General features: G+C 52.2%; 2 protein-coding genes across 2 annotated transcripts; both read left to right on the plus strand.

The window, feature by feature from the left end:
• Window positions 1–1,486: 1,486 nt before the first annotated feature.
• On the plus strand, window positions 1,487–1,762 carry CORC01_08826 (uncharacterized protein; the record flags this gene model as incomplete). Its single annotated transcript, XM_022620456.1, has 1 exon — window positions 1,487–1,762. The coding sequence occupies one exon, from the start codon at window positions 1,487–1,489 to the stop codon at window positions 1,760–1,762; it is 276 nt and encodes a 91-aa protein (XP_022472990.1).
• Window positions 1,763–7,502: 5,740 nt separating this feature from the next.
• Window positions 7,503–8,034, plus strand: CORC01_08827 (uncharacterized protein; the record flags this gene model as incomplete). The annotated part of the gene is made up of 4 exons (XM_022620457.1): window positions 7,503–7,512; window positions 7,617–7,635; window positions 7,695–7,803; window positions 7,963–8,034. 4 exons carry the CDS (start codon window positions 7,503–7,505, stop codon window positions 8,032–8,034), a joined length of 210 nt encoding a protein of 69 aa, XP_022472991.1.
• Window positions 8,035–17,624: the final 9,590 nt, after the last annotated feature.

The following is a 17,624-nucleotide window of genomic DNA, read 5'->3' on the forward strand; positions in this document are numbered from 1 at the left end:
AATCGCTTCGCAGAGAAAGTTGGCTCGCAGAGTAGTAGGGGGGGACGGGTTCTTGATTTGGATGAAGACAAGCTCGAAGAAGGACCCCGCTGCGCTTAGAGGGGTGTGGGAGTTGGGGAGAGAAAAAAAGAAAAAAAAAGACGCTCAAGAAAGAGCTATTTTCCGCCTCGGCCGGGTGTGGGAGTGGAAGCAAGCACTGTAGGAAAGTGGGTGGGGAAAATCGGTGTGCCGTGTTGGAGGACTGGGGACTGTGGACCAGGGGGAGTGTGAGGGTCTGCAGTTGCAGTTGCAGGTCAGTCAGGTACGGGGTACGAAGCGCGGGTGGAAGACATGTATCTTTTTACTGCTGCCGTCGTTGGGCCTGGAAAGGGATAAGGTACGAATAGTGAATAAGGTACACCCGAGAGTACCCAAGGCAAGGTATATGATAGATACCTTAGAGTGGGACAGGAGAGGCAACGAATGAACGGGTGTGTTGGGGAGAAGGAGACAGGCAATCTTTGGTAGCCGAGTATTGGTCCAGGCTTGGTGGTGAGTCTGAGACTGAGAATGGCCACGGCCACGGCAATAGAAATGATGGAGGGGTCCGGTGGCGGCATGCTTTCCTTCCTTATGAGGACACAATCCGCTGGGAATACAGCAACGCTGGCAGGAAGGCACAGGGAGACAGGCAGGCAGGCAGGCAGGAGGAACCAACGTCGGTACATTCTACCTTGCATTCTACATTCTACATGGAAGCCAAGGCAACTTGTCTTGGACGGTACTTAGTACATCAAATGTACGTTGAGCTTACCTTACACTGCGTAACTCCGTGACTGCGTCTTCCTACCACTGCTTTGATCTCATCGACAGCATACTGGGCGATGCAGCAAGATGAAGAGCGCCGCTTGGCATCCTCGGATTCCTCCCTCAACAAGCGATAGCGGAAGCAACAATAATATTACCTATGCATCAGTGCACCAGTCTGGCCAAGCCCAAACCACGCCGGCGTCCAATATCCCGCGTCCATTCAGCAAGCCGTATTCGCGAGGGTTGCGGCCAAGACGGTGCGCAGCCAAGAAACGACCATGGGCACAGGCCTATCCGTACACACTTCATAGCCATGATGTTCTGGGCACGACGGGTTACAGGTGACCTAGCAGGACGGCCGCCAAGGAGGTGCTCAGCATTTGAGCGAGTATTCGGGGACACACTGGCGATGGATGCCACCGATCCTCGCGCCCTACAGTACTACGTAGATGGGACGCTGGACGGAACAAACCTCCAAAGTATGGATACCTACTACTGGTTTACCTTGGAGTGGAGACCGCTTCTCTGGGGGCACTTGGGGCTTCCATGCATCTGTCTGGGGGTCCCACCCGACTGACAAGACACCCTCATCTCGCGGATTCTTACCCACTCACTCTCACTCGCATACTCCGTACTATAGTAGTCTCATCACTCTCTCTCACCCTCATCGGCCGCTTGCCCTTGTCATCCAACACCGATGAGCCCTGCCCTACCCTGCCATCTGGATCCTGTCCCCCCTCCCTTTTCGGTGTGGTGCTTGCCCAGTGCGCCTAGCTTGCACTGCACATCAACCCGCGCACCAAAGCACATCAGACGGGAAGGCATTCTGTGCCCATCATCGGCTGCTGCACAAGACTGGAGCATCGACGTGCGACTTCGCTACCTGCTTGCCTCGTCTGCGACCTGCCACTCGCTCAAGGCCAAGGCAGCACCACCTCGTGGTCCGGACCTGGCCGAAGCGACAAATGACTGAAGAGACCGCAGACCCTGCTAGGGACACCACCACAGCGATCAAGAGTCGCCCGAAGCCGCGGGTCGTGGAACCCGGGAAGAACCCCCAATGGAAGAAGCCTACAACATTTTTCTGCTCGACAAGCCGGCAGTGTCAAATTCTCAATCATGGCAAGCAACGATCAACACGAGCGGGTATGGAGACCAAAAAAAAAAAAAAAGACCAGTGCCATTGCCGTCATCTTGTGGGAGGCATCGTCTTAGCCAATCCAATACGTACACATTAGACATGTACATTGTAGGTGAAAGTAACAGCAAATTTGATGACAAACAAGCGTTGGTGTCGGCATTAGCATCCACGTAGTGCCTTGTCAACTGGTGTATTATTGGCATTGGCGCTGGTCACTGACTGACAAGCATTGGCAGGCAACACGAGCAGGCTGGCAGCTTCATTCTTGGCCATCCATGTCTTATACTTGCCAAAATTGTCAACGTACGGATACCGAACATCCCCTCGTCTGTCGCCCACAGCCTACGGGCCTGAAATGCCCTTGCTGCGGGTACTTCAGGAGGGGCGTATTGGTGGTGCGTCGTGGCCGCAGTCAATGATCAATCCCAAATGATACAGCACAGCACAGTGCAGCACGGGGTTGGCAGGCGAGACAGGATCAGAGGCAGAGGGCGTGAACGGGGGGCTTTGGAGCAGGAACATGGGGGTTCCAACCCCGACTCGCTCCTTCGCAGACGGACGAATGAGACACACTGGAGGTTGTGTGGAGTGAATGATGCGATATTTGCTTGGCTGCAAACCGGCGCTCTGCTTCTGTGCGGGAGAGCCACCTTTTCACGCGACAGGACTGCCCCAAGTGGTCCCTTCCCTCGTCCCTGACTCCCTGCTTCTCTCTGGAACCGCCCACGGCTTGGTCTCTGGAGAAAAGGAAACGCGACATGGGGAAGTTCGCCCTCGCCTATCTACGTAGCGCCGCAGGAGCCCATCTGGGGTTTCCTCTGCTGTTTCTCTCAGAGTCTCTCTCTCCGATGTCGAGTGCCTTGCCCTCCTTTACCTCTCCAGTTCCTCGCATCCACAGCACACGCTACACAGACAACGGCATCCGCATATGCAACCCACTCTACACATCCATGCCAAACCCGATAATGACGATGGCGCGGATGGGTTCTTTGCGCCCTTTGGGCCCTGAGGGAAGGGGGAAGGGGGGGAGGAGCCCATACCGTGACCCTGACCCGCACAATATCCGTATTCCCGTGGTTCTATCCGTGTATCCATCCGCCAAATGGGGACTGGAGCGAACGAATGGGTTGACCGATTGACATTACTTAATGACCTGCCGAGGCAGATTGGGGACGGTCTCCGTTTTGATTTGGATCTTCTTACCTCAGTGGTCTACCTGAATCTACAGTACAAGACTAATGATGTGGTCATTTGCTGTGCTTGGCTTTGCCTTGGCTGCGACTGACCATCATGATTGACAGCCTCCACCGTCTCGAAGACTTATTATTTGCCAACGCAAAATGTTTCGTCTTACTTATTTCATGGCCACAGAAACAAATGGGGCTCATGCGGAGGTGTAGGATCAGAGTCCATCAGCCTGGCAATGTCTTGTCTTGGCTGAATCTGGTTGACATTGCCCCCACCCCCCTGGAGCCGCAACGCAGTCAGAGGTTGTGACTACGATTGTGATTGCGGCTGTAGCTGCGGCTGCGATTTCCATATGGATTTGAATAATGCCCTACCTATCTGTGTCTCCATGTCTCTGAGGCGCATTCGAAGCTGCCCAGCTAACGATGGTTACGAAACAGGCGGGCGTTGACGGTTCATGATCATGATCATGGTTTATAGATAATACTAATAGGACAGTGATGGAGTAACGTAGCAGTGACCGGAGATAGGCAGCAAACGCAAATGCGCTGGTGCACCCAATTCGATACGTTACAAAATCAACATGGGCTCAAAGTTCCACGCCTCTGAGATATTTCACGGAGACTGCCCGTGAGTGGTGATTAAGACCGAGGTTTGGGTTGGTAGATTGACCAATTTTCCACAAGGCTCGCTGAGAGAGATTTGGTAAGGTTCCGCTGTACGGATACATACCTTAGACAAGGCACGTTCACATGAGCGGTGCGGTAGTTAAGAAAGTCCAGTGTGAGAGAAGGAAAGCGGAGGCAAGGAGTATTCTCGGCTTGCGTACGGAGTATCGTACTTGCTATCGCGAAATCAGGAAACACCGATAAACAAGAACGAGAAACAGCAGGCGCAGGGTCCACGTCCCCCGTTCCGTCATGGGAAGATCCCAGGACGTTAGCACACCTGAGGCCCTCTTCTTCTGCCATGCTCCACTGTTCCAAGCTCTCTATTCGACGGCTCCTCCAATTCTGCTCTCCTCCTCCTCCTCCTCCTCCACCACCCCTAATCCGCGATCCGCGCCTTTTGTCACTGTCACCCACAGACAACCCTTCAATAACACACCCCATCCAGCCAACCAACCGCAATCCTCTACTGTTAGGTGGCTCGGTGGGACCTGTCAGGGCTCTTCCTCGAAGCACTGTTCGTCCCTGGCACCAAACCGGACGGCAGCCACACCGTCACTGGGCACTCGAGAGTCGAGACTCAGCGGACAGCAGATCGAATACGGTGAGCAAACCAAAGGCCCCGCTACGGTGTCGGGACCTCAATGGTTAGTGGTCGAACAGACGGAGTGTCGCCGACAATAATAGCGCTCCAAAGGGCCGACAGGGCCGACTGCCATTCTACTCGTCGGCTGCTATGGCGCGAACCAGAAGGCCTCTTCCGATCACTCAGCACACCACGCTCGGCAGACCCGGCACACTTTGGCACCCACCTTACCTGTCTATCAACCACCTCAATTCACGCGTTACCTGACCAAGTACCTGTCTACGAAGCAAGATGATGCGAGGTTCCCAGTGAGGCAGACCCCCGATGAACGGTTGCGTTGCTTCAATCCATCATATTTTACGCCTTCTCTGGAAGAGAGAGAAGGTTGAGAGAATCTTCACCCCAGCGGCACTTGCGTCAAAGGGAATACATTCAAAACCTCCGAGCATCAAGTATACCTAGCAACACAGACGGTACTGTAGCAGTCCAGATACTCGAGCGTCCACTAGAAAACGCCTCGCACCGTCCATCATCTTGTCTCCGCCAGGAACAGTCTAGCACCCGGACGCCACATCCTTGTCAGTGATTGTTTGGCTGAAGATTCTCGATGCTTGACTCTCGTTGTCGCTCTCGCATGTACTGGCACCCCGAATCCCGATACACTTCACCAACCCGCAGATCTGGACGAGCCCTGTTGAAGGGCCGAAAAGTCAATGGGGCCCGAAGGGTGCTCGCTGAACTCCCATCGGTCTCTGTCCGCGGCAAGCTCTCACCACTCTGCACTTCAATAGCCACTTTTTGTCGTCACTTCAGTCTTGGTCTGCTCTTTGACGTGGTGGTTCTGCATTTCGGGGCCGACTGTCTTTGCAGAAGGATTCATACTGCTCTTGGGTGACCTTTCGTTCGGCCTTTCTCTCAGGCCGCTGCTCGCTGTCGTAGCCAAAATCGTGTGGAGTACTCCAGTTCCCCAATTGTCTACGGATCGCCATTCGATAAACGCTATCGCGACTTGTCAGGGGCTCCTGGTTCGAGAATAAACGGCCCTAATCTGAACCCTGCGCGAAACCCAAGCACTATTTGCCTCGATCACGCCGAGAACAGAGGACTCTATCCGTACAGTCTATAATCTATAGCCTTTATGGCCATGTACCTACCTGCTTTTGTCCGTCCGCGGAGCTCATCTCTCCTATCGGTCCAAACATTGCGTCGACTGGCATTCGTCCTTGTGTGCCACAGTCAATTGTCACATGTTGTTGCGGACCGCAAAAAAAATAACGTGTACCGGCGGCGTGATCAACTCCGAATCGCCAAATTCGTTCTCAGCTGAAGATAGCGGACCCAGAATTGATGAATAGAGAACTTGAAAGACGCGAAGAAGACTTGATATCACAAGCGCGTAAAGCGGCACTCTGCCAAAAATGGACGTTAGCAGGGGTCGCCCGACCAGTTGCCGACTCTCCGATGCTCCAGCCGCCTCCCTTGGACGTGGGATCCAGACGACAGGGATACGCTCACGATGCAAGTGCGTCATGCTCCCAAGACCACGGTGGGCAGCTTCATGTCGGTCGCGCCAGTACCAAACGTTGGAAATGTCGTCTTCGACGGCACATGACATCCAACACCGTCTTCACCTGCTTACCGCCTCGCCTCACCTTGCTCCGAAATGCGATATTAACCCGCTGGCGCTGTTGCATCATGGTCGTCTCCCTGAGATAGACACAGTCAGGGAGATTTTCACATGATCATGACCAGACTTTGAATGGGGGCCAAGTTGTCTCACTCACACAGACGGCAAATTCCTTGGCCTCACCATTATTGAGATGACAAGACAGATTGGAGCGGGCTGTGCCTTCGCCTCATGTTCTACCTCTGGCTCATCACAAGCACGGGCACTACGCAGTCGCTCTTGGCAGTGCTTCACCACTGCTATGTGTTTGCTTCCACGAAATTACTTCGGAATGGAACGAGACAAGTTGTTACAAGAGGTTGCGCTCGCCAAAATCCTGCAGTCTCGAACGCGCCTTGTCACAGCGCCGTCAGCAAAGGACACCAAGCAACGCAATCGCTGTGGGCACTGGCCCGCATGAGACCTCGACGCGGCAAAAGCTTCTTCTTCTGGGATATTTACACTGTCTTAGCTCGCTGGCTCAACAAGCCGAAATAAGGCTGTTGAGATCGTCAGAATTCACTTGGTAATGGAGAGCAAAGCGTGCGCCGAGCAACGCAATTTCAGCACTGGAACCGAGCGTATTCAACAGAAGCGGCATGCAAGCACAGTGAACAATTGACCCATGCTTGCCGCAGAATCAGAGAAGAAGCAGATGCCCAATACACAACAGTAGAGATACTTAGACGCGAGGCATCGTCATCAATCGAAATGGATTCATCACCAACACATGCAACCGTTGGTGCGCTGTCTGTGCCCCTTGCCGGCGGCATGCTTCCGGGATTCTGCAACGGCACCGGGATAAGCATACCCAGATATCGGAATGTATCTAGCTCGCAGCGCTGTCTCGTTGACTCGGACTAGCCACTTGCTCAGGTCAGTGCCGGTTTCACCGGTTGCTCTTATGAATGCATTTGACGATCGCCCTGGGCGAAGTTCCGGCCCATGCCGTTGAGTTTTGACAGTGTATCGACCGGGCCGCTCTACGGGCTGACACGCAGCAACAAGGCTCAGCCATCCTCTGTGCCTTACATGGAAAGGACTCGAGAAGCACCGCGATTTGGAGTACTGCAGGCTCGGCGCGCCAGAAGCATGTTGCGAACGTCAAGCACCTTGTCGACCTCTAAATACGTATCCTCTCGGCCGAACTCTTTTTTCGTTGACAGCTCAATCCACTAGACTAAACTTGCATTCGCTCTTCTGTGCTGAAGTCTTCAGAGTTGTGAAAGTCAATGACGCATATTGCGAGCCCACACGAAGCTGGGAGAGTGGTATCAGCCGTCGTCGCCGTTGGGTCAGACTACCCGCTCTTTTGCAGTCTTGCGTTCCAAGCTCGAGAAGCACTCGTAAAGAGCGGCTCAGGTCGCCAACCTGACTGTCACCGCTTCCGTATCAACTCACCATACTTCGTGGTCACCCGCGTCGGGTGATATTCGCTTGGGCCGAGACCAATCAATACGGCATATGATGAGAGGTGAGGGTGTGCTCCGGTGGTTTTATGACAGCCCTGTTCGCCACGGCATGTTTGAGCGAACTTTGAAGACTAGTGCTGTTCCCCCACGCTTGTCGTGACTGTAGCAAAGCTGGAGGAGATACGGTGAGTGGCTCGCTTGTCACACTACTGCAGGTGGCCCCAAAGAGATGCTCAACGCATAGCGAGGTGAGCCAGGCCTCGGCGCTGGCGCTGGCGCTGGCGCTGCTACGCCGTGCGGAGGAGAAGGGTGGATTGTGGGAGAAATGGGAGGACGGACGGATCATGGATACTGTCAGTTGACCGTACCAACCCGAGAGACCCTGCGTTCTGATCCTCGCGGACGACTTGGCGGCCGAGATGCTCCGAAATGAGCCCCGGAATCTTGTACCAGTGACCGACAGCCCGAAAGTCGGCCCCATAGACTGACATGCCCTGTTACGCACTTTTTAGCCGGCGACGCTGGAGCCGCCGGTGGGTACACGTCTTAATCAGGCAAAACCGGGCGACATGAAAGACAATTGACGGCCAGGGCGGAACGGACCTCGCGATATTGGAGGGCCACCCTCGGTCTATTCCCTCATCGAGCCCGTCTTCGTCGGTGTGGGATTTGGACGGATACCAAGGCAACGAACGGCGCCTTGCACGAGCCTCGAAGATTTTAGTGCATTATTTGACCCTGCTACGTATCGTTGGCTTGGCCGAACTAAGAGTCTCTGGCAACTGCCGCTTTTACCCCCAACTTGCCCCCAACTCTGGGGATTGGAAGTTGTTGGGATGGCGTTGCTGAAACTCCAAAAAATGATATTCCTCAGAACTCCAAGCGGATTGGATACGGATCTGCATACTTTCGAATCGGTGGTCGCATAGAAATGCCATCTGGAACAGCGAGCAGCAAGTCTAGACTTGGCCGGCTGTAGAGAAGACACGTCTTGTCGGTGGCTTATTCTACATAATGTCTCGCTGAACCAAGACGCGTCTTAGAGTTTTTCGCCGCTGCATACCGTGCTAGGGGAGTGCCAAGTGCATCGACGAAGTTTGGACAAGTCAAAAATGGTCGAAGAACGTTCGCGCCTCCTATCGAATTGAACAGCCAAGGAGATCTACCGAATTATCAATGGGGTTATCGATTCTTGATTCTCAACTATCAGCGGCCTGAATGAAGGGCTGGGCCCTTTGAATTTAGCCCTATTCGACGTCTCGTTGTGCCGCTTCGCAAAGCAAAACGTGGGGGCGGAGTCTCCTCCATGATATGTATCATATCCATCTATTACTCGAGGACAAAATGGTATGTCGATACTGGACTGGAATGGGTTGAGTGTGTCTCCTGACAGATCGGGGATGTGGCTGGCTGGCTAGCTTGCTTTTCAAGCCAAGCCACGACATCCGTTTAGGACGGGATTTACCGTATGGCGTACGGGGAAAGCTTGGCAGTCGAAACGGGGCTGTTCCTCCAATCGAAGCTCCTCCGTTGCCAATCCACCGCCGTCAACATCGTCACCGGCCTCTCTCCCTCTCTTTGCGTCTCTATTGTCCCCTCGAACTTGGCCTGTTCCCTTCCACCCACTCGAGCCCTCGACGACAGTTTCCCGCCAAGCCAACTGGCGGTGAGCTAAAGGCCACTGGGAGCCCTGGAGTTCCCCCGCCGCACTTCTCTTTGTCTCACTCTATTCCCTCACTCAGTGCGTGCATTCAACTCTCGGGTCTTTTACGGCAGGCCTGACAGGAGCAGCTAGCGCTGCGGTGCCAGCAATGTAGTGCACGTCGAGTCGAGGGCTGTTGCTGCTGGTAAAAGGAGCTGGAAATCTCGCTTCAATGCTTGCTGCATTCTCAAGCGGGAGATGCAAACGACCTATTGGAGCTACCCCAGCCTGATCCCGGGGATGCTCATGCGACTGCCTTCTGTTTCTGAAGTGGCATTTCGATTCACCGCAGCTTTCCGAGCTGCAGGTCGTCAAACACGTCTGTAAGCAAATACTGCGCGGCACGACTGTTCCACAGCAGACGGGCAACCGCGTTGAGCAGGTGTCTTCTCTCCGAATTCGCTTGGGTCAACGACATGCCCCGACAAGGGCGGAAGAATGTCAATCTGGGGTTCGCGGGGTACAGGCGGTGGTTTACGGTTATGGAACGATGCTCCTTGATCCCGGACGAAATCACACCCCCCAGGACTCTATCCCGGACGGGTGGGAGGGAACAGGCCATTCTGACACTGTCCGTATCCGTACATGCGGCATCTCGAAAAATCCCTCATGGCTGATATGCACCATGATGGAGGATGGTGAAGATGACGGGCTGGTTCACTTGTGGTTTGCCAATCAGTCTTGCAGTCACGCTCTTGCTGTATTCGTACCAGATACTTTGGTCAGGTCAGTCCAATCCTGCACACGATCTGGTCGTCGCAAAGCTCTGCGGCTCAACACTGGGTCGGTCGGCGTTGGGCACACGGACACGGGGCGTGGCACACTGGGCTTTCTTCTACTCGAGTTCGGCGCCTGTGACCACCACGTAGCCATTCGGTAAGAGTCCGTTATCGTCAGAATTTTCCGACTGCATGAGGACTGCCATGTCCAGGTGGGGAAATGGTCTACAGTTCCAGCGTGATCAGGCTTATTGCCATGCCGAACGAGAGAGAGAAAGCGTGAGTGCTTATCTCTCCTCTCATGTGGCACAGTGGCGAAGAAGGAGATCGTCCTTGGCCCAGATCTTCTAGAACAATTCTCCCACCCAGGCCCGAGTCGGCGACGTCTGCATCTCTAGGGGCAGTCTGGCCCCCGACGACGAGGGACTGCCCAGAAAGAAGAAGCAGTCAGTCCTTGATGGACGAAACTTGGCGTTCTGCCAATTGCCACCCATTGACCAAAGCCTGTCCTGGCGTGCCCAGCTGAGGGGGGACCGAATAGGAGACGGCTTGTGTCGACACGCCTGCGACTGTCACTCCATTATTTTTGGGGTTTGGCTTGGCTCATTCGGCGATTCCCATTGATTGACAGAACGATTCTTCATCTGTGGTGGTAAGTGTGCCAAGCCAAACGTTTTTTAAAGTTTCCATTTGCTTTCCCAACTCTGCTACGGGTACATTGTATCATACAAGGTCCCACCAGTTTGTTTTCCCTCAGGATCTATCCGCAGCTTTAATTGGGCTGAAAGTACATGATGCCCTAAGGTTACATATCGTAGTTGTACTGTGACGGCTGTAGGTAAGTCGCCATCGATTCGGGGAGATGAGTAAACCATGTAATGGCCATTTGTCGACATGGACGCACCTGGAACAGATTTCCCCCGTAGTTCGGACGGAGTAATCAATGTGCCAGGGAAAGGGGAAGACAAGATCGGAGGATGCAGAGCGAAGTCGCTCGACATGCGCGGACGGGCTGATCGCGGACTGTGCGCGGGGTGGGGGCGCCGGGGAATGTCACTCCGGTTCCCGGAGCTTGTTGCTCTTTCTACTAATTGTTTGTTGAGGAGGAACCTCATTGGTATCATGGTTCGGGTATGGCTTCCGGTCGTTACTCTTTGCTTTTTTTTTTGTGCCTGTCTCCAGAGATTCAGGTGGGTATTCGTACAGTGTCTCGGGGTGAAGGATCCAGGCAGGCTGTGAACCTCGTCTGCGAGGTATAGCTATGCCGGTAGCTGTAGCTCTGGCTGCATGTGTGGCTGCATTTGGCAAGGTTGCTCTGCTCGACTTTGTCCATTGCTAACTTGGACGGGTTGCGTTACTGCAGCTGAGGCGGAGGGGGGTGCTTTCCTCGCAGCTGATGCTGCTGTTGCGGCTGGCTTTCCTGACGACAAGGTTGCCAAGAAATTTCAGTTGGACGCTACGGGTTTCTCTACGGCATTGGAGTTTGAGTTGGGCGTGGCGTTCTGCGGCGATAAACTCTACGGCAGGTGGTCTTTTTCCCCCACTTTGTTGTATCTTTCTCTTTGGATGGCTTGGGAGAGGAAAGGTGTATGGACTTTTTGACGAGTGCGCTTGTTGAATGGGGAAGTGTGTTGCTGACATGTCAGGCGAAGGTCGGTTGGATTTCATGTTTGTGACATGTTGAGACTTTTCAGCTGGACGAGGCCTTCTGTTTTGAGATTATGATGGAGAGTTTCCGAAATTATGTTGCTAGTTGCAGAGAGATTCCTAAGAATAGGGGCTATTGGGAACTCTGGATCTTGAGACCAGTTGAGAGAGGATAGCGGTGTGATAGGCCTTGTTGTGAGTGAGGAGCGCTCCGGAGTCGGAGATAGGCAACGTTGTGTAAGTGGTGTAGTGTTTCGCAGGGACGGGTTTATGAGGTCTTTTTACGGTGAGGTAGGCCTTGGAGATGAATGTGTTTGTTCGGCTGAAGAGGGGGTCTGTCTCGCTTATGGTTTGTACTGCGAGGAATGGACTTCTTTGATACCTTTCTTTTTCCTGTTCTTGACCAGTTGGATGTTTTTTTGATTTCCCTTCTGTGCGGTTTAGTGACTACAAGAGGAGAGGAGAGGAGAGGAGATGATCTTTTACTCTTTGCCTACCAAGGTACAAGGAACAAAAGTTTACTGTCACGAGTATGTATGCGCGGATTTTCCAGCAGATGACTTTGAGATGAGCATCACATCATCTCAATGTTACTGTCGGTGTTTCATGCGTGGTCTTTGTCCCTCTTTACTTGCCTAGCCAACTGGCTTGTGATGACTATGTAGGTGTGGGTTCCTGGATAGGTGTGTCCGTGATTATGGAATGGCGGGGTTAAAGTGGAAAGGGGGGTCTGGTTTCTGTCCTTCGAGAGAGTTGTGTGCTTGGGATCTCTTGTGCTGGCTAGATTTTGGACGGTGTTTTGAGGTGTTGTCATTGTTATACAGGTTTGATGGGCCGTGATGGGTGGGATGTTGTTTAGTTTCGGTCGAGTATGAGCACCTACGTGATTGGCGTCAAGGTATTATTGAGGTAGGACTTTACAAACTTAATTGTTGTCGTTCTTATCGTTGAAGTTATGTGCCGGTATTACAGCTAGGCGAGAAGACGGGGAGGGGGAGTTCACTTGCTAGAAATGAGGTTGTCGTGACATTATGCGATAGGGGGGCTCTTCTTTGCAGGTCCATCATATTCTATCATTTACATGTCTAGAAAGACAAAAACGGAAACGGACGGCTTCTATCAGATGGGTTTTTGTCGTTTTTCTTCCAGATCTATACGTGTCAACTACCCAGGCACAAGGTCTGCCATGTAGCTGGTGACCAGACAACCCCCTCCCTTTCGCCAGTGACTGAAGTTGAAGAATTCAGATGGATGGATCGCGGCACTCAGATATTACCCGTATCCACTCTTCGCCCTTGGTTAGAGTGAGCCTCTATATAGAAACAAGGCTGCGTTCTGAGCGTTGCGTAGTTCGTCTTTGAAGCAGAGGAGACTCGGACAAGGGCCGCTGTCAGGGACCATGAAATGGAGTTGCTTCCAACCTTCTCTGACTCTCTTTCTCTGATTCATCCAAGTTCTGCCTCGGTTTGGACTTTTCAGCTTTGCCTCACGACGGAAACCGGCCTTTGGGACTATGGTCCTGGAAGTGGGCCCCCGTCCGTCTCTTGAGTCTCTTGGCATCTGTTGTATTAAGACAGAATTTAGGTGAATCGGAAGCAACGTGACAGTCCCGTATAGGCTCAGAGTGGGATACTTGTCATGATCATCGTTGATATTGCCCCACGATGATGCGTGCTGAAGAGATCATAGATCTCTAAAAGTTTCGTGTATCGATCATTCCAGGCCTTTTCCCATAAAATCGTGTGAGTATTTCACGTCAAATGTACATGGATTTTATAGAGTGTAGAGAGTTATCTTCCATCATATTCCGAGATATACTGTCTTGTATCGAAGATGCTTCTTTCGTTCAAGCTTATCTGTTTGGAAACAGCACCAGACTCCTGCCGTGGATCAGCCCTCACAAAGTTAGTCGATTGACCTCGCCATCGGGGATATCAGGCAACTTCGATGATATATATATAGCGACATCTACTCTCCACGAAAACTTCTACCTAGGATCTCAGGATGGAGCACGAGAACCGATGTTGGGACCAGGGCCAAACCATTCCACAAGGCTGTCAAATAGACTGAATTGTCACAGCTCATAGCTCTACGACTACAATCTTTGATGCTTCTGGAGGCTGAATTTATAGCACAATAACGAGGTCAGCATGCAAGTAGACCAGCAGGTCCACGATCTGGAGCCCCAAGCCGCGGCCACACCTGCCGACACTATGGTGAAGGTCCTCAACAAAGACCCCAACAACAAGTGCTTCGCATGGCTACAGGTTGAATAGATCTATGAAGGTTAAGACGGGAGGGCAGTAGTCTGGCTCCCACCGGATCCTTGGGTTCATCAGCTCTTGCGTCTAGTACACAATGACTTGGTACTATCGAGCTGGATTTGGTACAGCTCAATGCAATACGAGCTGGCTCAATGTCATTCTCTAATTATTTGGAATCTCTATAATTGCCACGGGCGTAGACAACTCTGTCAGTGCAAGTTGGTCTCCCGAGTGGTGAGTAAGTCATCTCGTACATGTAGTATGGCAAGTGCGGATGGTTGACATGTGCCTCCAAAAGCTTGTGAGTAGAGGTTTTCCTGCTAACCTGCATTTCAAAATAGAAGAGGTATAGTGAAGCATACACCGGGGCTTTGTCTTGAAAAAATACCGAATCGAAATCGCTGAGGAGATGATGACTGTCTCACTGCTCTCTCAGTGTACATGTGTTATCTTAGGGGTAAGTCGCATAAGGAGACCTATGGCCTTCACGAGTGTAATCCAAGGTCATTCAACCAGGCTCAATCAAATGGAGACTTATCACGCAGGTTCCTTCTGACAACTCGTATATACGGAAGATTTGCTAATCCTTTCGGTCAAGGTCGTTTGTCTGGTCCGCTTCATCCAACGCTTCCGACGAAGTCAACGTACCCACGCCTGGATGGATTCAAGCTCTGCTGATCATGGGTTCCTCTACACCTGACGGTGTTGTCCACTCGCAGCTATCCAGCGTCTTGTAGTCATTCTGTGACATGGGACATGAGTAGGATACGATCTCGGTAGTGGCTTCCGTGTTAACGGCCAAGCCTCATAACCCTCACAGACGTGGGCCTGAATGATGATAACTGAGATTGTTCATCTCAAGAAAGAGAAGAAGAAAAAGGGAAACACGGCAGGAAGCGGTGTTTACAAGGTGGGTAAAATGGTAGACTGGAGTCTGCGTGGATGTGGCTTAGAATAGATCTCTCATCGAATACTTCTTGGCCCTCTTCTTCCAGCAATATTGCAATCGCAGTCCATTGACCACCGCAGAACATGTCATGCGGCTTGCCTGAATTTTTAAAATCGACGAAGAGAGTCCTGTCGCGCATGCGGTACACTGTATTGTTTTATACAGTGTAGCCAATTCGTACGTTTCAATTTCATCACCGCCGACCGATTACTGTCGCTTGCCGTGCTACCAGAATACCGACACAAATACTCCGGGCGAGTGAAACGCCGCCGGAGGCAGAGGGTGTGACAATCTACGAAACGTCCGTCGTAAGCCTAAAATACCCACAGGCTCACCAGAATTTGATGCTGCACAAGGGCTCTAGAAGAGCCATGTCAGGTATTGAAGCTTCTGGACTCATGGTCTGCTTGCTGAGAGGAGGGTTTGGGATCGATTCGAGCGCAGCCTTAATACGTCACCTACCTTGGCAATACTCATTTAAATGCCAGAGGCTCAGGAAGGTCCAAAGCTCCTCCTCGTCGTAAAGTATTAGGAAGATCCTGCTTTGGGTCAACGTCTCGAGGCTAATCGCAATTGAACAAAGCCAGCTCGATCAGCATTTTATCACAGCCCATGGAATCAGCTTACATTAGTCTTGGTTGCAATAAAACAGGCGTTTATGAAGATTCCATGAGCAAGCGAACTCAACCACCAGGTAAGTAATCGCCAACGCCCAGGATATTGACGACTCCGGAGAGTCCACCGCCTGACGAACCAAATCAATGTAGGTGTTGATCTCTCCCCGATATTCAGAGACTGTACTAGTACTTCCTACGCAGGGGTCAGTCTCGGCAACTGCATTTTCGGCTTCCCGTCTCTCTGCTCGCAGACTCGAGAGGAAAAGACACCTTGATCCCTACTAGTAGATAACATGCGGCACTACTTGGTTAAAATGGAGAGGGAAAACCGTTTGTTAAGTGGGACTGGTCTGGCTTCATGACTTCACCGGGAATCTCGACATGCTTCGCGGCGTAACTCTTCTTCGCCCGGCTGAGTTGGACATCTCCAGCCTGCCAGGACTTGACGCGGAGAAAAAAATTAGCCGTCTCCAGTCATCTTCTGGCGGGACACTTGCTCACGGCGGATTTGAAGCCATCAAAAACCGTTACACAGCCATATCCAACATATTGGAGATCTTGACTATTGGGGAACGCGATGGATTTATGAATGAATCCTATCAAGGAAAGCCCTCGGTATGTACAAGTTATTGAGCAAGATCTAAATCCAACGACTTTTTCCCCTGGTTCGAAGTGAGAATAGGTCTGAATTTGCGGTCACACACTTCATTCCAAGATGATACCGACAGCGTGGCTAGTTTCCGGTCGATATCAGGACAAGCCCGAGGTTCCGACAGAGTTCTCCGAGGATGAACGTAGAGGGCATTCCTTCAATGCTCAGATGTGCTCACAGTATCAATGGGATTTACACCTCCATTAGCCTCAAGGAGCTAACGACGGCTGTTTGAACTCTATGCTCAGTATTAGAGACTCATTCACGAGATTCGCGTCATGCATGGGGTGAACTTCTCCCCGTAAAGGCTAGGGTGGCCGCTGATTGTGGTGGCCACTTTCGTAACTCGACCTGACGCCATAGACGGTATCATGAATGAGTCTTCAGTATCAGCCTTGTGGAGCCATGGTTGTCAGATATCTAGGCCGTTGACGCTGCCGCTCGGCAGAGTCAGATTAGCGAAAAGTGCGGAAAGTCTCGGACCTGATGATCCCTCCTCCGTTGAAACATGCCAAGTCCAATCCCATGGCGTCTGTATCCCACGTACGCTGTGTTTCTTCAAGAACTACGATAACCTCTGGGACAACCCAGCCATCCCAGGTTCAGGCTCAATATCAAACTGTTGAAATATTGGCAAATTCATCCACATCAACAAAGTCCCACACCAACATTAACCCAAGTCCACCAGCGTGGACCATGCCTCCTCCCAGCTTCTTCACACTTCCCGGAAAATATGCTAAAGAAAAAGAGCGCGAGACGGGAAATTCCACTTGACGGAAAGTCATGAAACGGCCTTGTCGCCGAATACTCACAGGAGATTCTTGGTAACGGTTATCGGCAGTTACACCAATGACTATCAAACTGGACTTTCAATACCAACTGCCTACCTACAAGACCAACCGCGAACGCCACCGAGCAAAACTTACATGGAGGAATCTCATCTCAACAAACAGCCACGAACCACGCACCGAAACGCCCTTCAACACCAAAGTCCCATCCGCATCTCTGCAAAGCAGCCCCGATTGAGCATGTTCATGAACCGTCGAGCAGGAATGCATCCGTAAACGCAACCCGTAAACGAAGCAGCTGTATACCTCCCCATCCCATCTCGGAACAACAAGTGTTGAAGTCAGCAGGACGCGGATCCAGATGACATCGCGCGAATCCAAGAGGCGTTGATCACCATTCCTCCAAGGCCCCAGGGCCCAGGTCCCAGGTCATACGTTAAATCACTGTACACAACAGTCACCAATGAAACAAAACTTCGGGTCGCCCGCAAGAGACAAGAAATGAGGTGACATACCGTACCAATCCAACCTCGTCTCTCACTCAAGCAAGCGCCTAGTCACTCGCCGTCTTCCCTTGGAAAAGTCACCAGAGCCTCAACCACCCCAGCCACGACATAAACATCTCATGCTCCCGTCTCGTCGTCCAGCCAATATTGCTGCCCGAGAGACCTCGCATCCACAGAAACTGCCGCAGCTGCCACAAAAAGCTCGACGGCATAGAAGGACTGACAGGCGGGCAGACGATGAGCTGGCGAAAGCAGGGTTTCACGATGCAGGTCTGGGAATGCAGGCCAGAGGAGGACGGGGGGTTGGTTGGGCCAGGATTCAGGGAAGTC

The sequence above is a fragment of the Colletotrichum orchidophilum genome (genome assembly GCF_001831195.1).
Source record: "Colletotrichum orchidophilum strain IMI 309357 chromosome Unknown Scaffold_77.1, whole genome shotgun sequence".
Lineage (NCBI taxonomy): Eukaryota > Fungi > Ascomycota > Sordariomycetes > Glomerellales > Glomerellaceae > Colletotrichum > Colletotrichum orchidophilum.